General features: G+C 41.1%; 1 protein-coding gene across 1 annotated transcript; it reads right to left on the minus strand.

Moving 5' to 3' along the window:
- Nucleotides 1-1,532: 1,532 nt before the first annotated feature.
- Nucleotides 1,533-26,316, minus strand: RMND5A (required for meiotic nuclear division 5 homolog A). The gene is made up of 9 exons (XM_039723834.1): nt 26,066-26,316; nt 21,506-21,648; nt 15,198-15,332; nt 14,937-15,037; nt 10,104-10,270; nt 9,254-9,419; nt 6,594-6,696; nt 4,415-4,569; nt 1,533-3,263 (listed from the first exon to the last, which is right to left on the minus strand). The coding sequence occupies exons 1-9, from the start codon at nt 26,205-26,207 to the stop codon at nt 3,200-3,202; spliced, it is 1,176 nt and encodes a 391-aa protein (XP_039579768.1). The 5' UTR covers nt 26,208-26,316; the 3' UTR covers nt 1,533-3,199.
- Between the last annotated feature and the right edge of the window lie 6 nt (nt 26,317-26,322).

Here is a 26,322-nt window from a genome sequence, read left to right on the forward strand (position 1 = left end):
CTAAGAGAGATCAGAAGCTCTGACTCATTACTGGGAACACACAGCTTCCACTTCAGCTTCCCCACAGGAGGAGACTGAAATCAGTGTTTCCATAGAGGAACACTGCTTTTAGGAGGGAAGATTGTTAGTTCATCCATGCCTAGTTGCAACGTGCAGTGCTGAGGTCACAGCAGGAAAAGACTTAATTAAAAAATACTTCAGAGAGCAGACGAACATCCAGAGTACTAACAGGAGGTGAGAACATGAACTTTGTGTAAATGACAACCAAAAATGAACAATACCTGTGAAGTTGAAAAAGGCTATGTGCCACTTTCCTTTCCTACTCTTTTGAAGTTTTGATAATTCTTTATAACACAAGTCAGGCCTGAAACACCACAAGAACACATCACAATACATTTCCTATTTAAGGCATTTGCAAAAATTAAAATCCAAGTCTATTAACAGACACTGAACTGACACTACAAACAAGCTGCTGCTATAAAAATCAAGTTCATAAACATCCATTACTTTCAAAGCACCCATAAGCTAAACTTTATATAAGCATGGTCAAAAAATTCTTGACTTGATGCCCATCCACACACTAATGGGTGCACTCGCTCAGGGCTGCTGCTCTGACAGCTTGCAAAGGGGAGGAGCACCAGCTGCCAGCCCAGCACAGCCCAAGGGGTGCCAGGCTGATCTGGATACAGATCCAAACACTCTGAGTGTCTTCACTCCCATCCTGCAGCACTGAAAGGCACCTGGGACACACAGGGCTACTTCAGGGACTAGTCCAAAGCTTCACAATCTGGTCCACAAGTGAAATGGAGACACATCACAGGTACCACTGTACCTTCAAAATCAAACACTTTTTTTACTGTGGATATTCCCATCCCACTAGGGACAATGCACACCTACCAGATGCCAACTTTTAAGTATGGAAACCACAAAGTTTTATTCACTTTTCCCCTGCAAGCCTGCTCTCCAGTTACCAGAAGCACAGCAGGAGAGAACCCACATGACTTCACAGGGCAAAGTGGATTATTTGTGCCAACCAAACTGCAGAACTGCTTCCCAAATGCCCAGCACAGCCTCCTGCTAGGGTGAGCACGCACATTCTCAGCACTGAACCGTGAGCATCATCTGTTGGTGGAGCAGCACAACTGCAGGCAAGCATTTTTAAGTCAGGGAAAGAATGGCAATGATCTGGTGAAAACAGTTTTTGAATTAGCTACGGATCCATAACACGCAATAGTTAAGGTGATATTTAATAACCAAGGTGAATCTGTACCCTATTTCCATTTAATAACTGTTCCATCCTTGGCTCTAAGCTATCAACATTTACTGGTGTTCACACCAGTGCTAAAATACCATCAGTGTAACAGAAAGATTCAGCACTCATACCTCAGGCTGGTTGTGTGGGGGTTTGTTATTGTTGGATTTGTTGGGTTTTTAATTACTTCATATGCCATTTCATATGGATCCAAAGCATTAAGCAATTCCAGTCAAAAGAAAATATTAAAAGCAATTTCAGCAAGACTAGGAAACCTACATGGAAAATAATATCCTCACCCGTTTATTGTTGATTTTACCACTTGGTAACGCGGCTGTTTGGAACTCAGTGTGAATACAATGTAAGTTTTGCAGAAAATCACACACCTGTATTTTTTCACATGTATCAAACACATCTGAAGTTTAAAATTTGTGTGCCTTGACTCGCTCCTCACTTTATAATGTCTCTGTAGGTGTGTCCATTGTCACTGATCCCACAGGAGTCCGACTCAGTCTCTCCAGTCAGGTGACAGACAAATTCAAAAGGTGTAGATTTCCCAAAGACGGTCTTCTCTGTAGTGCATTGTGCTAGTGCATTCAACCAGTGTGTCAGTGTTCAACGAAGCTTGGGGTTGGTTGGTTGCTGTTTTTTTAACTACACAATACAGAAATATAATTTTACATGTAGCTTTGCATGCCTTATGGCTGCTTGCCCTACTATAGGACAGTGCAATAAATACAAATATATGCACACTAAAAAAGATTTAACTGCCGTGATCTACGTCTCCTTTATGAGTACAAATTTACCCAGTCAACAATATGACAAATTTAGCAGAGAAAGTGGCAATGGCAGTAATATTCTATACTACAAAAACAAGGCTAGAAGCAAAGTGTTCTCAAGCTACAGAAAACTTGCTAACTCCTAATATATGATGTAGGGCCCAGTTCTGCCAAGTGCAGAGTCGTGATCAGTAGATTGCATCAGAACATGCTTTTCCCCCCATTTAACAATGAATACTTCTACAATTTATTTGGTTTTGATAACTGTTTATAAATAGCACACTATAATGACTATTAAACTATACAGCAACATGACATTTATAGCCTAATCCTGAATACAAAGTTCAAAGAACATGACTACAAAGGCCAGAGAGCAAATGGCATCAACTAAAAGCATTTCCACTTCAGAATTTATTGAATGTTCTCTTACACAAACGCTTCTCCATCGTGAAACCAGAGGAACAGGATTTCCTATTCCCTCTCTGCCCCAGTAGTAGTTTAGCCACACATCACCCTTATAAATTAGTGATGGATTTCAACAGGTAGCCCCTTGGGGCTATATATTTTATATACTTTATATATATGCACATTTACTTTGTATTCTATGTAAAAGTTGAAAAAATGTTTGAAAGAAAAACTCAGAATATATCACAGCATTTTCAGCGAAAAAAATACAAATTAGTTTTATAACGACTATTCGATTTATCAAACTTTTTTTCTGAAGTATTTACCTTTAATTATGTACACATTACAGGAAATAAAACTTTGTCCACAAACATTCTCTAAGATGACAGTTATCAATAAAATGATAGAATAATAGCAGGAAGAATATTAAACAAATGGGGGTGGATCAGTTTCTGCTTTTAAAAAGTAAAAAGTCACCATATAATTAAGTACAAAAACCTGCATTGAATGACAACTGCTGGTGTAGTAACTTGATCAGGTATGGAGACCAAGAGTATAGTAGAGCCCTATGGTAATAATATTTCTGTAGCATTTCCACTTGGTATGTATATACTAAATGTTGGCAAAGTTTCTGTAGCATTAGCTTATACAAACATAGGAGTCCTCAGTCTGCTGCATAAAAGGGAACAAGAGTGTTTTACTTCTCCTGAAATGCACCTGAAATCCAGAGTGTCACTTACAAACTGCATAATGTAACTTTTCTTCAGAAAAATATCTGTTTGGCATCTCCAGGGCTCTGTTCCATTGGACAATAGGGGCATTTTAATCTGGGGACAAAGACAATGTGTTAGAATTAGGGCAATGTGTGACAACAGAGCATTAAAGGCAATGAGCTCTCCCCCTGCAGCAGGAAACAAATGCACTCTTAAGCCACAACACTTTACTTGGCTCCATGAATAATCATCTTTAGCTGAGAGAGAACTTACCATGCTTTTCCTTCTAGTTACAGTCTCCCACCTTTCACCCACAACTTACAATATTCCCACCCATTTACAATATTTCTTCTTTTTCAAGAAATTGATTCTATTTTGAAGCATTGATCCATTTTGCCCCCCATCTCCTACATTTGGGCATTTTACCTTCTCCCTCCACCCACCCCTCCAGAGTTAATATTGTCAGAGCTGTGCTGTCAGTAAAACTGATCAATGAGAGCACCAGGAAGGAATGATCAGGGACAGGAATGATGTAGCAGCAAGTTTACAGCTTAAAATGGCTAAAGTCACCCAAAGTCACCCACAAAGGCATCCCTTAAGGTTTTTCTAACAGGGCACAGAATGCAAACATCACTTGACATTTTCATTCATAGCCTCACTTATTTTCACACTGGATTTCCCAGAATGACTTAAAAAGAGCTCTAAATTAAGCTGACAGCCTTCACAGAAGCTGTATATATTCAATCCAAATAACCACTGTTCTTCCTCAAGAAAATCTGTAGATATTTCTCTCTCCCATTTTCTGCCCTTCAAAAGCCTGAAGCACCCCATGTGTATCTAAGGAGGAGTATTTCCACAGTTATCATTCCCCTCTTTGCTCAATTACTAAGCCATATTTCCCCCAGAGGTTTAATTTTATTTTTCAAAAGATTTTTCATGCATTACTACCCTTGCTCCCAAGGAAAAATTGTGTGTGTAAAGCCTTCCAGTTTGAATTTAAGACAACACAATGGTGGCAACAACGTGAAAAATTACTCTGCTCCCTGCATTCCTTCACGCAAGCTCACTTTCAACAACATCAGAGGGTTTATTATGCTTTTCTCCAGTGCATCAACCCAGCTTATGCAGCTTTCAAGCCATTCTCCAAGATTAACAAGCTTCCACCAATCACATAACCATGGACTCAGTTTTCCCAAAACACAGTATTCTAATCTTAAGATGTGTCCTTGTCTGAATTTTGTTTGAAATAAAAGAATGATACTTACTTGCTGCCATTAAACATTTTATTCAAAGCATCTCTGGATATAATATGACCACAGACTAATTTCATAGGTGGATTATTATCTGTTGTTTGCTGACGAAGAATGGGACAGGCAAATATTGAATGATACCAGCACTTTTTACCCAGGTCCACTTCAATCTGTGAAAGAAATTAACATAAAAAATTATCTTGGGAAATTACATTTCCAAATAAAATCCCTTTAGGTCACAGCAGTTACTTAACAGATTTCACAATTCAGCTGTGAAAGCAACAAAATCCATTGTGTGGATGCCTGACAATTTCCCAGCCAAAAATACTTAATTGTGATCTTTAAATGATGATTTATGTTGGGGATGCAGAGTAACAACAAAACAGCATATTCTGCCAAGGGACAAGTGCAAATTCTGTTGCAGATCTATGCTCTGGCAGGAAAACTGAGCTGGTGACCCATCAAGACTTTATGGAAATCACTGGCTAGGAAATAAAAAGCAGTTTATAGATTTCATTTTAGGGAGAAATTAAAAAAGAGAAAGACCCTTGGATTGACTATATTCACGTTCTACAGCTTCTTGAAAGGCTCTGCCAACACTTTCCTGCCACGTGAATAATGAAGTATATCACAATCACTAATTTTCAGTACCAACACAGAAGATACTCGTGCAGCACAACTCTTGCCATGAGTACAAAATTATTTCAAAAAGGGACATATAACAGAGAAGAACAGGTCTGTGACTTCAGTAATTAACTGAGAACTGCAAAAATCACACCAGAGCTCACCTGGCTCTGAGCAGTGCTCTGTTCAAAGGTTTAACCTTCAACAAAACCTGAAAATGTGACCTTTTCATGCTACTAAATCTGTCTTTGCACAAGGAAAATAAGGTTTTCCATCCCCAAACTGCCTCAGCAGAAGAGACTACAGACCCTTCAGTTTAGAAAATGCTAGGAGACACACATGTATTATTAACTGATTTGCATCAGACAGGAGTCTTTTTCTAAATGCTCCCTAGCTATTCATTCCTGGCTGGACAGCAAGGCAGGAATCTGTCACACTCAGAGGTTACACTCTCAGCATTACAGAGCACAGCTGGGAGAAAACTCAGCACTCCTTCTTACTCTATAAATGATTCTCTTCCAGCTGCAGTGGAAGAGGCTAACTCAGTTCATGCCCAGTTTGCACTAAGTAAGTCTCCTTTCCAAATCAGGAGCAGGTCACTGGAGAGCTGCACACACTTGGCAAGAGCTATAAAGGGAAACTGGGGTTTCATAACAACTGAACTTCATTTCAACTGATCTAAATGAGATGTACTGAAAGCATAATGCACTGGATCCCAACTCCTGTGTCCCCAGATGCAGCACTGATTCTTTCATCTCCTGTCTGCCTGATAAAGAGCCAGTGCAAAGCAAGCCCTGAGCTCAAGCCTAGCTAGGGGAAGTGAATGTGTCTCTGTGGGATCCATTTTATTTTGTTATACAGAAACATCTCTGGGTAAGTGGAGGTGAGAGCACCAGTTTCTTTAAGGTCATTTATCAGAGACCTTTCCAATGTGAAAGGGGATAACAAGTGAAAGTGGGGGTCAACAAACAAAACTGAGAGGTACAAACCTGACAGACAAAAATAATGGAGTTAATAACAAGAAACAACCTTGACAGGTCATCAAGAAACTGCAACCAAATCTGGACTTTGCAACAGGCACAAATCTAAACCTGAGGGTCTCTGAGGAGAGGGGGTCAGCAGAACTACATAAACTGTAGGAAGAAAGTGCACGGGAAGAAGACTAAGGAGGAACAGCTGGAAAAGGGTGTCAAAGGGGCTAGAAGGGCCATGCTGTAACTGAGGATCCATGAGCACGTGTTTGCCTGTGAATCTGGAGTTTGTGCTTTCACTGGTGAATAGCAATCATTTCCAGCCACTGAGAAGGAAGTGTCTGTATTTTTGTTTCAGGTGAGTCCTGTGTGGGAGCTGCTGGGGGCAGTGCTGTGTCTGGGGCAGCCTGTGTGGCTGGCTGGGTCAGTGTCTGGGGCTGTCTGTGAGCCCCAGGCCCTGTGCAGCAGAGAGCCCCAAGCCCCAGAGCTGCTGGAGGTGCTGGCCATGTAAAACATCCTGTAACATGCAGCACAAAAGAAACCTGAGAACAGCATTTGCCATTAGAAATCTGCCCCAGGGTAGCTCAGCCCCCACTCACCGGGAGTTCATCCTTCTGGTTCCAAACCCCTGTGCACTGCCTTTGCTCAATTACTGCCTTGATGTTGATTAGAGCTGGTAATGCTACACAACCTGCTGAAAAACTGCAGAAAAAGGACATGTTAATATGAGGTGCATGTTAGGAAAGCAACACTTCACCTTTCTATTTTAAAGGTTAACTGGGAGACAAGGTTTTTGTATTTTTTCATTTACATCTTGTTATTATACCTGGAGGGAGCTTAGATGTACAGACAAGCAAGAGTTTTGGGGCAGGTTACCATTATCCATGTATTTTAGGCTGGGGCCCTCAGCTACTACATTCTGGACAGAAAACAACAGTTAATCCCTCCTCTGAGATTCATAATGAATTGATTTCTTCTACCACCTACTTTGATTTGGAGCTGTACAGGAGGAAGACATTGGTTTATACAGGAGGTTGCTCTCAGCTATGGTGGAGTATGTGCAGCCTAAGAGTTTCCATGTAACCCACACACACACACCCCATAATCCTTTAATTATATATAATTACCATGTCAAGAAACGTGTCTTTCCACCTTCACCTTAAACCAAGAGAAGAAATGTAGGAAAAGAAGGTAGGTAAGGAAAGGGAGGAAAGCAGGGCCTGTGACAAGAACAGCAGTACAAAACTGCCCAAAGTCTGTGTCCCAACAAACACTTCAGCCTCCTCTGGGATTTACCCACTATGAGAACTTAGCACATTATTTGGAAATATTTCCGTATTTTACAAAAGAAAGTATGACAGAGTTTTCCACAAATTAACAAACGAGTTGATGGATTTAAGTCTAATGGCAATACTGGAAATCACCAGCAACAGAAACAGGATTTGACCTTGCTATCAACCTGCTCTGTTTGTTTGACAGATTATTTAAGTATTTGTGCAAATTTTATGGTCTGCATAAGTCATGCCTTTCCTCTACGTGAAACCTGTGGATCTCTTGCCTAACCTAAAAAATATATATAAATATAAAATATATATAAAAATAAATTATACCTCTCACCTCCAACTGGCCATTTTAGCCCTTACACTTCGCTTTTCTGTTAATTCAGCCCTGAGTGCAACTTGTGTTAAACCTCTGAGAAGTCTAACAAATGGTATTTGTGTGAAAACATCTCTGAAGAGCCCTTTCAGAACATAAAAACTCAGGTCAATAGTAAATTCAAATTCCTGTAGTCCTTCAAGACCCTGAACTACAACCTCCATAACACAGGAGTTTTTCTGCTGTCTCCACATAATAACTCAGACCATGAGGTCTGTACAGGATTAGATAAATATTGGAGAAGCCAATCAGCATTAACAAAGTGCCCACTACTCATGTTCAATAAAGTAAAATATTTTACAGCAGGGATTTCACTTCAAGCTTGTTTAATTCCTAAAGGATCTGCAGCACTCCAAGGTCACACCAGCTGAGAACAGTCTTGTTTATGACAAGAGCTTCAATAGCACCTATACAGTAAATACATGTCAGCATAATCAATTCCACACCAAGAGCAGAGCAAATGTCCCACCACTCCAAACATCAGGGACAGGGATTTTCCACATCACTGAAAATCTCTTGGCCGTTTGCTCTGAAAACTGCATTGCAGCATCAGTGCATGAGCAATGAAAATCTAAAGGACTGCTGGTTATTTGCATGAAACAAGAGGAAAATGAAAAAAAAAAATTAAGCTCTAAATACCTATAAAACACTCAAACTGAAACTTGAAAGTTTATTGTAGAAAAACAATTAGTCTGAAGTGCTCCCTTTGTTGTTTCTGTTGTATTTTGTGACTGAGATACAAACAGGAAAATCAAAAAGGCTTAACAATGTGAGAGCTCTGAACCAAGCACAGAAGTCTAACAATAGTGAATGGAAACAGTAAAAAGAAAAAAACAAAGCCAAAACAAACAAAAAAAAAAGACAAGCAGTGAAGCTTCTGCAAAGTACCAAATCCAGCCTAGAAAGATACATGCAATTTATTTTCCGTTTAACATTTTAAATGAAAATGAGACCATCAGGGGAGTGTATTGGGGTAATTGACATGCAAAGGCTAAATAGCAGCTAATCTGTTTTATCTTCAAAGAAGCTAGAAGGAGATTAGGTTGTGTTTTCTTCATATTTCCAACAGCCTCCTACAGATTTGCATTTTGTCAGATTACTACTGATCTTAAAAGTCACTCTTTCTTCTTTGCAAAAAAGGCCCAGCAGACAATTTGAAAATTTTAGCAGCTGAAACCACAACATAACTGTTAAGTATTCTTTTAAGAAGATGACTAGTAATGTGTGGGGAAAAAAACAAACCAAACAAAATGATCAAATGCTGATGGAATCACGGCTGCATTTTCAGGGTTATTTTTCAGTTGAACAGCAGGGACAGCTGTCACACATTTGTTGTGGGAATAAGTGGCTGCTTGCCATCCTCATTTTAGCAGATATGTCTAAATTATGGAAGACAAATTCCATCCAGGAATGCTTTCTCTTGAGCTGCAGTGGTGCAGGGTAAAGCCCAGCACACAGGAACCTCTGGATTTTAATCTTTGTTAATTGTAACTATACCCTGCATTTAAAGCAAGCTAGTCAAAAGTAATTTTTAATCCTCAACAAGAAACAGGAACCAAACCACAAAGTACCTGATATCAAAAGAGAGAGAAAAGCAGCATACCTAACACTGAGAGGGGATTCAACTGAGAGGCCCAGGAGAGCACAGGCGTCCCTTGTGAAGATGTCACAGATGTCAGCCCACTGGTTGGCATCCAGGAGGTGAACGTAGGGCGAGTTCTCGATGCCTTGCCGCAGGTACACCAGGCTGCCCATCAGAACCTGGATATCTGGGAGGGACCAGGAACAGCAGAGTTTGTACAACAAACAAGAGATTGTGTCTCCAGCTGGAGCTTTCACGTGGAAAACAGGCAGATACACACAAGCAATTACAGCCATGACAGCCACGAGAGCTCCACTCCTGCTACTTTTTTGGCTGGGAAGTTGCCAGGGTGTGCTGCCTGGGAATTTGCTTTTAGCAAGTTTACTTTTTTTTGTAATCTTTCTGACACACACAGTACCCTAAAAAAACAGGCTTTGTTGGATTCAGCTTGAGATGGCTCATTTAACTCACATGCTATCCATTTTTCAAAAGTTTAATTTCTCTTTGTATTACCCCACGCAGCAGAAAATAGCAGATGACTATTCCAAGAACATTCCTCTGCATTTTTAGCACTTTACTCTGGCAGCAGACCTATTCTAGATGCAATCTACATTTTATTTAAAGAGTCAAAAACCTTACATTTAAGCAAATGTGCAATCATTCAGGTATTATTTTTGAGCCCTCTTAAAAAAGAAGAAAGAAGATCATTCTAATTGTAAGGATTTGGGTTATACATGATAAATCCAAAAAGAAGCAGCCTTTAGCAAACTGAAAATAATGGAGTAATACATATTTGGAACACGATACATGTTTTACCCCAAGGTGCCATACCCCAGTGCTTTAAATCCCCTTAATGTGACCAAAACTGTACCTTTCTGATGATTTAGGGCAAAGGGCTGGAAGTTTTTCGCATACTGAAGTGCTTCTCTTTGATTTGCTGTTCCACCCATCAATAAACTAATGAAATACAATCTGTGCAGTTTAAATTCCAGCGAGCTGTTCTGTGCCATGAGCATCTCTCTGTTGGATACCGCCCACCTGGAAGAAGCGAGGAGGTACAATGGGACGTGACACGAGAGTAATTAAGTGTCAGCCCACACCACATGAAATCATTGCAATTATCTATTATCTGCCATCCATTTCAAGGAAAGTGTGACTGTTCCCTGAACTTCTGAGAGCCTCTACAGAGCACAGAAAATGGCAAGGCCCTTTACTTGTAATGGAGCTACACAGGGTGCACAAAATGTGGACGATGTTAATTCTGGTGCTGCTGTAGAGGTTAAGCACTGCAAAATTCAACATTAACTGGCTGAAAGACAGGACTAAATTAGGCACAATATAAGGCAGAAATAACTCAAGTCTATTGTATTTCAATTAATAGCACTCTGAATCTTAACAATTACTGACAGTTCTTCAGCTGCATGTCACGAAGTTTGACCAAGAACATTTTCCAACATCCTCATACACCAAACATGTTGTCCAAGCCACTGTGTTTGTGTGTGTGCATCTGTTGCCCTGGAGAGGGGAACTGCATCTATGGGACCTCAAAGACAGATATTATCAAGATCTCACAGCGGAAGAAGGGAAATCAGTTTAAATATCATACTTTACCCAGCTTAAACTTTGCTTTCTCTGTTATTTTCAACTTGGATAATAAAAATATTTCTCATTTTCTGTGTCTCTTTCACCATGACAACACTAATGTTTGGCTCCTAAATAGCATGAAAGAATTCTTAAACATACAGAGAGTAAAATGAACTGAAATTTTCAAAGCATTTTATACAAGTTTTTCTTTATTATTTAGAATTTATCCATCCCTTTCTTGGGTTTTTTGGAAGGTTTTTTTTTGGTGATGGGGTTTTTTTTCCTTGATTCCCTTTAGTCAGGCCTAAATCAATCCAATCGTTCTCTTAACCTCAAGTTTCAGTGTTCTCCAGTACATCTGTTTCTCATTAGTGCTAATTAGTTCTACTATTTTCACTGTGGGGGCCCTATTAAGCAAAAAGCTTTTCACTTTTTAGCAAGGAAGTGAGGAAGTCTGTGTTCCTTAAAAAAACCAGGGTATGTGAGGCTTCTTTTCAATCAATACTAAAATGAGAAAATTAAGCATTCTTACTGTATTGGGAAGGCTTTCAAAGCAAGTCAGCCTTCTGCATTAGGATGTAGCATTAATGAGCAAGTATCCACTTTCAATTTGTTGTGGTGGAAGTATCAGGAGTCTGACTTCACTGGCAAGGCTTTGTAAAGACACAGTAACCTTTCAGTAGGAAACAGTGAAAAATGGAGCCTTTGAACTAAAAACAAGCCCTACTGTCCCCAAGTTCAGGCAGTTTCAGATTTTCCTGAATCTCCACCAGGAAGGGCACACTCACTAACTATGGGTGGTGAGTGGGTTTTGGGTGGTTTCATAATTTGGGGGGGGTATAATTGTATTTTATGATCAGTGTGCACAGTTTAAACAGGATACTATGGCAATGAAGTACAATCCCAGCTACAAAAACAAGAGCCTGAGGTTAACAACCATAGACTAATAAGCAGATGAAGGACAAAAAACTATTATAAATAAACAGTAAGACTAGCCCACAGTGCTACCAATGAGATATTAATCTCTATTGCATCAAAAGAGCCTCCATCCTCTCCCTGCCAATATTTGCACCTACATGACAGAGAACTTCATCTTGCTGAGGTCGAGTCTATTTTTCCAAATTAGCTTTTAGGCAGGCTTTCCATTTTTAGGTCTTTGAGTGGCAGCACAAATTTGTATCAGAAGAAAGCAACCACAGAGGCAAGGCCTCAGGTGCTGGGTCTGGGACATGCTGTTCCTATTTCCAACAGAAAAACAAAAAACCTGCAAGGGAGGTTTAAAACACTCAATCTACATATTCTCTACAACTGCCCAAATTTATTAGTAATCACATCACCTGTATTCGTACCTCTTCTCAAAATGACACTCAGTGTTTTCACCTCTAAGACTCAAATCCATCTGAGTTTTTTTTAAGTTTACACTGTACTTTGCAAACCACAGGTACACAGAACTCCCTTCAGCTCCCACATGGGATTTAGATGTTTAAAGGAATTTAACAAAGCCTACTAACGATTAAATTAAGTTTAAATCACACCCCAAGGACCCAGAAAATACCAGGACCTGTGCAACTTGCTGTTTACAGGCAGAAGAGAAGAGAGCATCTCTTTCCAAATTACAGCCAAATCTTTGAATCTCCAAGTCATTTCCACCAGGACCTCACACAGAGGTCCAGCCTGGGCTCTGAAGGGCCAGAATACACCCTGAAAAATAACTGGATTTCTTTTCCCATCACCAAACTACTGTGAGAAAAGTCACTGAAGTTAATGGGATCTTGCAGGCATCCAGAGATTACACAGCTCAGGGTGCAAGGCCAGACTAGGCCTCCACAAAAGTCAACTTCCACACCCCACAAGAGAAAACAAAAAAGTTCTGGCCAGTCACATTCTACTTGAATCTGAAAGGTCATATTTTTAAATGTTGAAATGTGTATTAGAAAGAAAACCTGGACAACAAATACAGTTGGGTTTTTAATTTTTTTTTTGAGACACAAATACTAATTTCCATCACCTCAGCAGGGCTTTGCAAGTCTTTTTGAAAAGTCATTAATCTGACAACTCCCCTCTCACGGCAGTGACCAGGAGCCACCTGTGTTTGTTTTGTTTCCAGCTCTGAGTAAAGTTGAGCACAAGCAGAGAGTGCTGGCAGAGCCAGAGAAACTGGTTGCCTTTTAATCCCAGCTTTTCACAATTTTGCATGGATAAAACCTGCTATACTCCACTTCCTGGTTCAGGAGACTGTAATTAATCATCCTTGTGTGACACTTTGCTTCAACACCACTGTCAGCAGCCTGACCCTGCAATGGGCCAGTCTGGGGCTGTTTCATGCTGAAGCTTTATTCACTGCTGCCAATTTTAGCCCAAGGAGCACAGTGCCACTTTCTCTCTCATATGGAGGCCATTCACACAGCACTGGTTTCTAACCCTCCTCCTGAACACTTGTGTCTGCCAGGAAATAAAAGGGAAATACCTTCACAAGCATCAGCAGCTCTGTGGGCAGTTAATGCATTGGTTACCTCCTCAGCCAGAGAGCTCAAACCCCAACATTTTGTCACATGTTGATCATCCTCCCCAAGAGCCATGGTTTTACATCAGCAGCACCACTACAAATAAGGCCCCTCTGTGCCCAGCAGCAGCCAAGAGAGGCAGACAGCTTTTGCACTGTCCAGTTTAAACAGAATAAACATTATACACAGAAATAAGATGGGGAGGGGTAGAGCAACACACAAACTGTGCTGACAATACACCCCATTGTCTGCCCATTCAGCTGGAAAATAAAAATTCCTTTGAGGGACGATCATGCCTTCTCCTTTGTTTGAAAAATATTTAACACATTGCAGAAACTACACGACACAACTCTGCAGCAATGAGTAAGGCCTAAAGCACTGCAAACTGGAGCTGAAATGAATTTAGAGATTTCAAGGGAACAGTCATAACAGCAAGTTCCTGTTCCTCAGGGATTATCCTTCACAACTCTGCTATTATTTGAACTACAAGATGTATGTGGTGTAGCTGACAGTAAATCTTGTTTCAGTTGTAATATCAGCGTTGCTTCCCTTCAAGTAGCCAATTCAACAGCAATAAACCACCCCAGCTGTTCACCTGTGGAACTAGATTCAAAGACCAACTATTGAGGCCAAACTTTGCATGAGCCAGAGGCATTACCCAGGATTTAGTCAATGAACACCAGGGTTTGAATATCAGAGTGTCCCTGCACTTCGTTTAGATGCCAGTAAATGCTCAACTGACACACCTATGTTGGTTCATATAAAAGGGAAAAGAAAATGTTGTTCACATGAAAATGTATTTAACTGAATAATGCAAAAAATTCTATGTCAAGTATATGATTTATCCTCTGGAATGAAAGAAAATTTTGAATTTGTTTTGGTTTCACCATTTTTATTTTTAAAAGGACACTTTAAATGCAGTCAGGTTGTTTTGTTGGGGTTTTTGTGTGTTTTGATTTTTTTTCTTACTTTTGAGATCAACCTAAGCTTAGAATAGCTAAAAAAAAAAAAAAACCAAACCAAAAAAACAGGATGAGGGGGTTTCAGGGCCAACCTAAGCTTAGAATAGTTAAAAAAAAAAAAAACAGGATGAGGGGGTTTCAGGGGGTTTCTTACTGCTTTTTTCAGGAGGAATATCATTAACAAGTGCCACTGGCAGCCCCAGGCTCTTCCCACCCTCTGGAAAAGGACAAGTGAGAACTTTGATCCCAAGTCAAGCTCTGCTCACTCCAAAGGCTTCATGGTACCAACATCTTTAATAATTAGTCCTGGTATCCTTCACAACAGGACCTCTTAAAATAAGGCTCAGTGATGATCCAACAGAAGCACCATCACTGGCCAATAACTTTTCCTCTAAGTGATGTTTCTTCCTTAAAGCAGTACCACAAGTGATTAAAATGAACCCTTAATCTAGGAAAGAGACCCTTAATTAATCACTTCCCATGGGAAGTGACACAGAGTGGATGGAAAAGGAAAGATCCTTTCAGTAACTACCCCTCTCAAAGGACAAGCAGGGACACATCAGAATATACTCAAGAGAATATTGAAAGTGAAAAACGAAAGGGTTGTTAAAAGCACTTTTTTAGAAAGTGAGGAAAACAAATAAGTAGACTCACTCTAGTGCAGGTCTCAAAACTCTAACTTTTAATGCTTCCAATATTCGATTTAACTCCACAAATGGTTCTTTTTGACTTTGATCTATTGATAGACCAGATTCCTGAAAAGAAAAATATAAAAGGGCACTTCTTAGCTAAAGCATGAAAAACAAGGGGTTATGTGACAGTTTAAATATTCATCTGAAACACTCAAATGAGGAAGCTAAGACAAAGCTTCATTTTCCTCAGTGGATAACCTTCAAAATCCACACTTGTTGTTACCTGACAAAGCTCCTCAGCTACATCCAGCATTCCCTGCCTGAAGAAGTGCTCCACCATCACCTCATTGAGGATCCTCTGGCTGTCAGCCTGCCAGCACCCATCTATCCCCACGCTGCTGATGTCCGAGTCAAAATTCTGAAACACACAAATTAACAGTTAATAGGCTGGAACAAACCACCCCACATCATTTCTCTTTAATCATGCAGGACACCTGTGTCTCCACCCTGATGCCTTCTGCCTATTACTCAGTTGGCCCTCAATTATCTCCTAAGTGAAATAAATACATGTCAGCTTCCTTCATTACCTCCTGTGTAGGAAGAAGAAGAAATCTTTTAGCTTGCTCCTTTCAAGTCTGAGTATTATTCACTACAAAGAATTACACCAATAAATTTCAAGTTTAACTAGAAAGTTAGAAATCTAGTTAGCTAATAAAGGGGTTTCCAGTCCATGATGGATTTCTGAAGGAAGTATCTGCAAAAATGGCTCTTTCCATACGTGAAAACTGAAAACATTTAGAGAACAGAACACAAAATCACCTACATTAGAATCAAGAGAGAGTCATCGATGTATCTCTGTCAGTACAGCACATTGAATTGCAAGTAATGCTTTAACTTAAGGATTTTTTACCTATCTGGGGACTAAGCAATGCTGAAAAAGTCACTTCTCCCCACACCCAAACAAGGAAATTCACATCTCTGATGACCCCAACATCCCAACAACAGGATGAGCTTTGAAGATCCAAGAGATATTTTTTAGAACTATCCAGATGATCCCAATGCCACGTATTTTTAGGCCAGTGGCCTACGGACATATTCCAGGAATAACTAAAGAGATTGTCACGCTGACTCCTCAGTAACACTTGGCACTGCTTGGCACTTTGCCTCTTGGCAGCAGGAGAGCAACATTTATTCTAATCCAAGATATAAACCAGGATTTTTAACTGCTAACATGTTTTATGATCAGGGCAAGCAGGTTAATTTTAATAAAAATCCTCAGACAGTGCTTAAAACAAACCTCTTGCAAAATAAAGAGTCTGGAAGCCAGTGCATTGCTTGCTGCTTGATCTGATGACTACAGATCTCTCCCAAGAAGGAACTTCAGAGGAGCTGTGGCTCTGTGAGGATCCACAGCCCTGCACAACATGGGAACAGCAGCCTCACACAAACACAGGCTTCTGTCACAGCAGGCAGGGCAGATAACACCCAGCTGGCACCAGCTATCTTCCCATGCACAGCTCAACTTCACACTGCACCTTCCTGTTACTCACCACTTACTAATTTCCTTCATCAGCGCCTCTACGTCCCCTTGGATGCTGCTCTGTGTCATCATGAAAAAGGGACAGCCTTTTCATCCCTGCCCACACAGCTCCAAAGCCACTGCTTCCTTCAGGGCTCTCAGCAAACTTTCAGTAAAACATTAACCTTAGTCTGGCAAACTGACTTTTCCACCTTTCTGAGATGGTGGAGCAAGGTGAGCATTTAAATTATTGCTATTGATTCATGTCACACATTTAATAACGTTTTCACTTGTGTGTCTTAACCTGTAAGTTCCTTGTCATGTTGTTCACCTCTAAGCTGTATCTTGAAAAACTTAAGCATCTTGAAGACTGAGTAATATTGTTTTTATTTGTGCCAACCATTTGAATCCTTAAAGGTTCACCAGCATTGCTGACTCTGCTCTCAGTGTCCAACCACCACCAGCAGGCAACACAAATCCATTAAAAAATCCATTAACAAAGCACTAAAGGATATAAGACAGAATGCACAAGCTTGCATTTGTTACCTGGCTTCCAGGGTGGAGATCATCATTAATCTAAAAATAATTGACTGTAAATTATTCTTCATGCAATTCCAAGTCCTAGCAATGATACAACCCCCTAAGCAGAAACTGCATCCTTCTGGACAGTTACCAACCAGTGAAGCTGCACCTATTCCTCAAACATCATCACATTATTCTCACTGCTCTGGGCAGACATAGTGAAACTAATTACCTCAGTGCTCTCAAAAAATGCTCATTTTTTTTAGAAACAGCAAACCTACCAGCCCTTACAAAACCCCACCATTCGATCTTTTCAAGTCACATAAAAGAAGTTATCAAGTCCCACCATTCAACCTGAGGACCTCAGTCACTCTGACTAACCCAGTCTTGATCAGATTCTCATTCCAATCATCTTTTTTTAGTTTGTTTTAAACAATTCCGAGGTCTGTATTAAATGTGGGCTTCTACAGCTCTGCCTCCTCTGGGTCCCGAGGAGCTTCAGGAACTGACTGCACAGATTACAGTGAGTGACTGCCACATGTCAGAAAAAATTATCACTTGCCTTTGGCTTATATATTTCACAACTGTCAGGCATGAAGGCTCTGCTGGTGACTACAACCCTCAGTTTTGTTTTGTAAATGCTAACAGTATGCTAACTGACAGCACGTGGGGTTTAATAAGATTTCAACAGTTAAAAGCATTTCTGCAAGTTAAAAACTCCAGAAAGGTTATTTTGTGTTTTTTGGGTTTTAAGCTATGTGTCAGTTAGTATTCCTGAGGAACACATCTTTTATAAAAGCTTAATTTGCAAGGCTGGGGCCAAAATGTACAGTATTATGTGCTAAATACACCAACGATACAACGTACAGCACATTACCAGTAACTGGAAGAACGTCATCTCACAAACACAAGAAAGATGGACCTTTTCAACCATCAACCCTCCATGTTACTCATAACAGGATATGAAGAAGGATGATGATTAAGGATAGTTTTACTCTTCAGTTACTCAGTTGAGATTACTTTCTGAGTTCCTCCCTTTTGAATTCTTACCCAAAATACAAATAAAACATTTTTATCTTCTCTTTTCAATCTGTTTACACATAATAGAAAGCTCAACTTGCAAAGACTCTGTTTATGTAGCCCTATTCTTCACAGCAACACAATTAAATGATGTTCAGTAAAGGTTTTTAGTGTGTTCATATACTCATTTGTACATTAAATGAACACTACCTTAGGCCAAAGATTGCTGTCCCAAAACAAAGACTGGATTAAAATGTTTGCCTTACAAGAGATAAAAAATTCAGTGGCAAAATGGAAGGAACTACCCTTTACTCCACTTACTTTGCTAAAGGAAGGCATTTAACCACTACTCAGCTTACTCCTAGAGAGAAAACGTTTACCAGCCTATCAAACATGCTTTGAAACCAATTCAAATCATTCCAAAGAGTGACTGATTTACAAGGACACTGATGAATGAGCTACCTGATAACAACTTGCTGAACAACCGTGACATGATGAGTTCTGGAAGCAGAGCAATTGCCAGTACAATACAGAAAAAACTGGATGCAAACGTTTCCTTTCAAAGGAAAAAATGCTCTTTGGAAGACAGGGTAGCCTTTTGTGGATCAGAAGCATGCAATCCACATAGGACTGCCATGAAGAGAGGCTCAGCTTATTAGATAAACTTTCCAAACAACCCACAAAGCTCTGGCATTTCAGATTTTAATGTATTTTATGCCAAATTTGAACTTCACCTTGCTCTAAGGGCTTCTGTTCTCAGAGTGAACTCTGCAGGCAGACAAGTCTAGGGCCCATCCAAGTTCACAAGCAACAACTACAATAATTTAAAAACTGACCAGATGAAACTTTTTATGTAGGTATAACCCTGCCCCAATACAGGGTAAAAAGAAATTTAAACTGAAATTGCCACTGGCAGATAATAGTGCCAATGACAGCAAGTTCTTTCACAATCCAGGCTTGCTAAATAGGAAGTCTATTGATCCTACATGCAACAGCAGCTACCACTTGGCTGTGTCACATGAAATGGGTACCAGTATTAGCACATTTCCCAATCTCAAACCAGGCCATTTATCTGTGCCTGAGCATGCACGGTTAGCAAGACCATGAGCAGTGCTTTGGAGATGTTAATCTGTCTGTAAAATAAGTGAGGACTTACATGTGACAGAAACAGAACTCCAGTCTCATGAATCAAGGCAAGGGCTGTGCTTCCTTAAATTCTAATGACTGTTCTAGTTTGCAAGCAGCAGGGTTTTGACCAGAACATGTTCTGAAACAATTCACTACATCAATTACACTTAATTACTTTTACTAGTTTAAGCTTAAATATATTATGGTGAAGGGGTGGGGGAAGGCAATTCCAGTTTGGGACTCTGGTGCCACCAAAGACTTTGCTGGCAGGTTCCAAGTGTATTTTCCAGCAGCACAGAGAAATTGCATCAGGTACATATGGAAGATTTGCTTCAAATGTTACAGTTCTGGGAAATGCTGAATTTCAGCTAGATTTAAACATTACACATATTCACCTGACAAAAAAACCTAGACTATAGGGTATATTTTAAACGTAAGCCCTTCAAGATACTACAGTTGGGGAAAACTAATAAAAAAAATTCCACCAAGGACAAATTAAAGGAGACAATCCTACACTGTGCTCTGAACTTCACAGAATGACATCCTTTGTTACAAGCAGAACTGGGGGCTTGTGCAGCTCCCACTGCTTTTAATTTTTTAATGCAAACACCACAGACAATAAGTGAGATTGAAAATCCAGAGGAACAAGCACACTGCACACAGCCAGCTGAGTTCATTTTTGAAGACCTCACTGAAAAAGCCTTTCTGACACTCAACAGGAACAGAGCAGATTAATGGGATCCTTTCTACTATTTTACCAAGCAACATATTTGAAAATTTTAAAAAATGCTTTTATTTACATCTATTATTTTTTAAATAAAAACACTACATAAACTTAAAACAGCAGGATAGAACACTGGAAAAACTATTCCCATGACAACTGAAACAGCAATTTGGAGATGAGACTCAAGCCTAAGCTTCATTATGGTTACAAGCATCACCAATTTCCACTGAACACTTACACCCTCTCCATACAACCTGGGGCTGTTCTACCTCAGAGGATTCAAATGAAGAAAGCATGGCTAAACCTGGAAGTTTATTTGTACACAGATCATTTGCTAAAGCAGAATTGGAAAGTTTAAAAACTTAGGACAAGATTACATAGATTTATTTCAGGCTTCAAGCTGGTAATAAGGATGGAATTTTACTCTACTTAATTGGTTTAGATACAGCAGCAAGGATTTGAGACAGATGCATCCTTAAGCTTTGGATAACAGTGACGTATGGATTAAAGCTTTTAGTACAAAGTTTGAACTCTCCACAATGGTCAGTCAGATATAAACAAAAAACATAAGTTTCATGGACATTCTGCCTAATAATGCAGCATTATATACTTTGTTTCTTCATTTCATTATTGTTACATTATGCTTTAGCACCTTATCATTACTATGAAAGTTGAAATGAGATTCCCAAAGGATAAATCAGTGCTGTGTACTGAACAAATGTCTAGACCCTGTCAGAGCCACGTCCTGATGTGAAGCTATCACAAAATGTCCATAACACCAAGCATCAGACCCCCTGCACACAGAACTACTTTTATATCTTTATATATCACTTTTATATAAGAAAACAGAGGGGAAAAAAGCATGGCCTGAAAGTATACCTGTAGCACCATTTCAGTATAATTTCAAAGAATTGTTAATATTTATCTATAAAAACAGGTATAGTAATATTCATATCCCAGTTATTGTTGAACCTGGAATTCAGATGTCTCACATGTAAAGCACCAAAGACAAGCTGCCCTATCCTATTATTTAGACAATGTGAGATGCTGAATCTCTTCTATTGCTCATTAAGAGCACTGCCAGAAAATTAAGCTCCCAAAACCAGTAACATCCCTGAAAGAGGTACAAAATGCTTTTCTTAAAACATTCTCTAGTCTTACAGGATCACAGAATTTGATATAAATAAGGTTTTAGGTTGGACCTTAAAGATATCTTGTTCAACCTCCTGCCATGGGCAGGGTTTTCCCACTGGATCAGATTGCTCAGAGTTGCTCTGAACACTTCCAGGGATGGGGCAGTCACTTACAAGCAAAATGGCACTTTAGAGTTACCTGCTGATGACAATTTGCTAGAAATATATATACATACATATATAAAAACTAATAGTATTTCTTACTGACACAGACAGTGAAGAAAACATTTTGCTAAACTGATAAAACACAATATATTTCTACATCCTGTAGTATCTATAGGGTATGTTCTGTAAGAAATCAGGAGATCTGAGCTGTCCCAGAAGGAATAGGCTGTCTGCAGTGAGTTCTGAAAGCAAGTACTGTGCTGCCCACTGGCTTGCCTTTGCTTCTGCAGCTGACAGAATATTTAGCTCAGATTAATTGTAGCAAAAATCTAAATTTTGTGCTGTAATGTGATCATGCAGTCAAAGCACAAAACAAATACCTTATCAATGGCTTTTCCAACTCGGGATACACTGCTGTGAATGTCTTTGTGGTCCGAGGCCAGTTTTTGGACTGTGTCTTTTATCCTCTTACAACACTGTGTCATAACAAGTGAAATCGTCCCCGACAAGTCCCCATCTTGATCTAGGCAAAAGAGAGGAAAATCATCAACTTTGTTACAGACTAATTTTAATATTCAATCTCTTAACATGCAACAACATCAACAGACAAAAAGTGGTATTAAAGAAATGCCATCTAGAGAGTATTTGCAAAGTAAGGTCAGCTGAACTGAAGGCAGATGTACAGGAATTCACCTGGATGAAAGAATTAGGAATCCAGTTGGGTGCACAGTAACACTGAACAAGTGCAACAGTTTAAAAATTTAATGTAAAGGTCTCATGTGTCTCAGTCACAGCAAATGAATAAACATCTCAAAGTAACACTCAGTTCACAAATCTCTAAGGACATAACAGAAGGACACTGAAGCCACTGCAGGATGAGTTTTCTTTTAGACAGCCCCTAAAGGTACATCAGAACATCACGTTTAACTTCCACAGGGTGTAAGCAAAATGAGGGTGCAAGCAAATGTGGATTAATGATGGCCCAATTAATTCTTGCCCCACAAGCCACCCACTGCTATTGGACTCTTGTGCTTGAGCTGTGTGAAACTTCTGCTCCCTGACTCGTGGCAGTAGCTCTGAACAGTCTCCAATTCCCCTCAGTGGATGAGGAGCAGTCCACAGAGGACCTGTGGACCTTGTTAGGAGATTCATTCTCTAGAAACTGTGACATTTCTTAGCTCATGTCCAACAGGTTCACTGCTGTATGACCCACTCTGTGAAGAAAATAATAAACTGGACAGGCTTACAGGTCCCTGACCACACCACAGCTCACACCCTTTGTGCCTTGATTCAAACATCACTCAGACGCCTGAGTCAGAAAAGAAATTACATTTTTTTGGTGCTTTACTTCAGTTCTTTCTTCCTGCTTTTGATTTAAAAATACAAGAAAAATCTCCCTTCCAGTCTTACCTCTGAAGGTCTCTCCTTTCTCAAAGTTCATTCTACATGAAGTATTTTTTCTTTAGGGACACAGACTTAGCAGCCTTCCACTGCATGGGAAGGCTAATTTAAGTGGGAGAGGAGCTCAGAAATGTCTCCCCAATATTCCAGACCCAAAGCCTTCATGTGAAAAAACAAAATCACCCAAATATCTCTTTAGAAGAAGGATTTTATGGAAAAGGTGTTCACTTTTTGAGTTTGTTCCTTTCTGATTTCATATTTTAACACATCTTTGCTTTCAGCAGCGTGTTAAGAGCCCAGTTTCTGAAGAGAGCAAAGAGAATCCAGAAAAAAACCTGCAATCATAAGAAATAGATCATTTCACAGCCATCTTTCTAGGGACTTTCCCTCTTGCACCCTCTGAAAGCTCCTGTCACACCCTGAGCCACCCCACTCTGACCAGCAACAGCTCCTGCCCAGCCCAAGCCCCACTGGGCAAGTTTCCACAGCATTTTTCCAACAGCCATGGCTTCTAAGAACAAAATTAACCTTTACCATGCTTTTTTCTCCCTCCAGTCCCATGAAGCCAAGGATCATCTCCTGGGCAAAAGGCTAATGGGGCTCTTTTTTAGTGTTTTTTTTTTTTTTTTCCTAGCAGATAAGTAAGGAGAAATAGGACTGAAACAGTAATTTCTGTGCATCCCAAATTAAAACGGAAAATTCCACTCAATTATTCCAAAAAGTTCATCTCCCAAAATTATTTCAAGAATAATCATTATTTCTTAGTTGCTATTTAATTTTATGACAAACACTTAAAATAACGTGAAGGATCTTCAACTGTCTCATGAATTTTGCCATGGCAAAATGACCAGCCAGAGATTATGCAACAAGCAAAATAGAAACACTCATTCCCCAACAAACAGAAAGGCTAAAATGCACTTTCTGAAAGCCATTAAGCTAAAACTCAAACAACCCACATGAGTGCCTGCTTTTACCCCAAGAAAAGAAGTGAATTATTGGCCCCTGACATTGTAGCAGAAATCCAACTCCTGCAAAGCAAAGAAAATGTCTACAGAGGAAAAGACACCAGAGCTGCAGGTCTCCCCTCTGCACCCCCCTCTATCAGCTCCAATCCAAGTATGAGCTACTTGCACTAAACCAGCAGGAGAAATCTGCAGCCATCCCTCCTGGTAATTCAGGGCTCACAGGACAGAGAGACAGCTTCTCTCTGTGATGTGTGTGCACAGTCACAATTTAAAAAAAATTAAATATATTGGCCCACAAACACTGAGTGCAATGCCAAGTTCACTCAGCCAGCCACACTTATACCATCCAAGAATATGCAATCCTTGGCTACCCCAGGAAGACAGATTTATTAAGAGAACAGAGAAGAAAAACAAATTTGTCTTCCCATTCACAGGCCTGAGCATAGGGCTGGTCTGCCTTAGGCTTTAACATGAAATCAGCTCAAGACATTTTAATACACTGGGTGAGGGGGAGAGAAGGAAACCAGTTTAGAGGTTAAGGCAATTTCTAAGAGTTTCTTTTTCTCCACCCACTTCCTTTTTCATCCAGTGCCTATTTAAGGCCTTTTCATATATCTTTGCTCTCAGATCTTGTCCTAACCTCTTCTTCAGCAGCGAGGGCTTTCATTTCTCTTTTTTCCTTTGAAATTACATCCAGGAGCCTATTTCTGCAGTTCATAGCCCTGAATTAGACTTCCACATTAAGGTGTCTGGCTGCTTTCAATTCCATACATTTTAAAAAATCCTCAAGACAGTGTGCAAAAGCTGAAAATACCTGTTCTTAGTTACAAATAACATGTTAAAGAAAAAAGAAAATAGTATGAATTTTTGCCCCTATGAATCCAGCTCATCCTCAGATGCCAAAATTGTAGTCCCTAGATGTCTGAGGGTGCACTACCAACATACTGGCTTTATTCTAGAGCACTTAATAAAAGAAAGCTCAATTTGGGATGTGGTCTCTGGGACAGATCAGTTGGTAAGTGCCGAAATTATGTCCAAGGCCTTCACTGGACAGTGCCAAAAACTGCTAATCCAAGCTTGGATGGAAAACTCAATGAGGACCCTGAAGGAATCACACACTGGAACCTTCTAAATTCATTACAAAGAGTGAAAAAGCTCTGGGGCTGCAACAGGAATGTCACAGCCAAACCTTTACAATAAAAAAAAAAACATAAGAGTGAGGGTCACACACAGCTCTCCAGCAGTGTCAACAGCTCAGTTTGTGAAGTCACATATTTTAGTGACTGTCCTCAATGTCCAAGCCCAGGCTGTTCCAAACAGCACAAGTAACAGTTACTGAAACAGTTCAAAACAATGCCAAAAAGGGCAAGGCTTATTTCATCCCAAATAAACACCTCACAATCAGAATTCCACGCTCTGTCTCTACAGAAACTTCTGGGTACACACAGAGCAGCTCCAGCACACTCGTGCTCGTGTTCCTGGAATTATCCACACTCCTGAGTGAGCTTTGCACCTGCATTCACACAGGACCACGGCAAACACGTTCTCACTCAACCAAACAAAAAAACAAAAGCAGAGCAGCAGCACAGTTACTCTCAAGTTTGGTCTCTGGAGCCTGCAAGTTCCTATTTTTAATCCCTGAGCCATCACTCGCTTCCTGCACGGCCTTGGGTAAATCACTTCAGCTGCCTCTCCACTCCCTCCCACTCCCACGAACAGGGCACTACCTCCATCGCCGGGATTTCGCAAGCCCCAAACGCCCCGTGTTTACAGCTCTCGCAAGTGCCCAGCACCAGCCGTGACACAGCCAAGCCTTGTTTACCTCCTGCGAACGCGGCTGCACCGCCAAACCCGGCCGCAGCAGAGCAGCACAGCTCGGGGACACGGCGAAAGAGAGACAGAAAAAGAAAAGAGAGACAAAAAAAGGGAAAGAAACCGGGGCGGGGAGTGGAGGGGGGAAAGCACACAGGTCAGCTCTGCCGTGTTTCCTCTGTGTTTCCCCCGGGATATCGTTTGTAACCCAGCACAAAGGGCCGTGAACGCGCTGACCAGGAACAAACAAACCTCTCCAGCAGCACCCAGGGGCAGGGGAGGCCGGGAGGGCCGAGACTGATCCCAGAATCACGGATATGCTGAGCTGGGAGGGACCCCCAAGGATCATGAGTCCAGCTCCTGGCCCGGCACAGCACAGCCCCAACAATCCCCAGAGCATTGTCCCAACACTCCTGAGCTCTGCCAGGCTGTGCTGTGAGCACTGCCCTGGGCAGCCTGCTCAGTGCCCAGCCACCCTCTGGGGGAAGAACCTTTTCCTGATATCCCACCTCCCTGCTCCCACCTTTTAAATATTCCCTGTCAACAACGCCCCGAAGCTCCGGGGGCCGCGGGGGAAGTCTCCCAGGACAGAACCCTCGGGATGGGGGGTCCCTGGAGCACGGGCTCTCCTTAGGGGGGTTCCCGAAGTTTTCCGGGGTGTCCAGCCCACAACGCCCCAAATTTCGGGTTTCCCCTCCCCGGAGGGCGGAGCGGGGCCGCGTCCCCTCAGCAGAAGGGGGCACAGGGGGGGTCTCCACGTACTCTCGGTCTGCAGGATCTCCCTGCGCAGCCCTCCCGCGTACTGGATCAGCTCCTCCAGGCTGCGCTCGCAGAGCTGCCCGTATCCCGAGAACTTCTGCAGCACCTTCTCCAGCTCCCGCTCCACCGTCACGCACTGGTCCATCGCGCCCGGGCCGCGCTGCTCCTGCTGCTGCTGCTCCTCCTCGTCGTCGTCCTGCCCGTCCTGCTGCCCCGCGGCCGGGCCGCCCGGGCCCGCCGCCAGCCCCGGCCCCCGGCCG

The sequence above is a fragment of the Passer montanus genome, unplaced genomic scaffold, assembly GCF_014805655.1.
Source record: "Passer montanus isolate IOZ18808 unplaced genomic scaffold, ASM1480565v1 scaffold51, whole genome shotgun sequence".
Taxonomy (NCBI): Eukaryota; Metazoa; Chordata; class Aves; order Passeriformes; family Passeridae; genus Passer; species Passer montanus.

Excerpts from the sequence above, each read along its gene's own strand:
- RMND5A (XM_039723834.1), bottom strand. The coding sequence starts at position 26,207 with ATGGACCAGTGCGTGACGGTGGAGCGGGAGCTGGAGAAGGTGCTGCAG. Across the intron at positions 6,697-9,253 it reads GAATCCCCTCTCAGTGTTAG|TTTTTCAGCAGGTTGTGTAG; the intron begins GTATGCTGCTTT and ends CTTTTTCTGCAG. Across the intron at positions 4,570-6,593 it reads ACCAGAAGGATGAACTCCCG|ATTGAAGTGGACCTGGGTAA; the intron begins GTGAGTGGGGGC and ends TTTCTTTCACAG.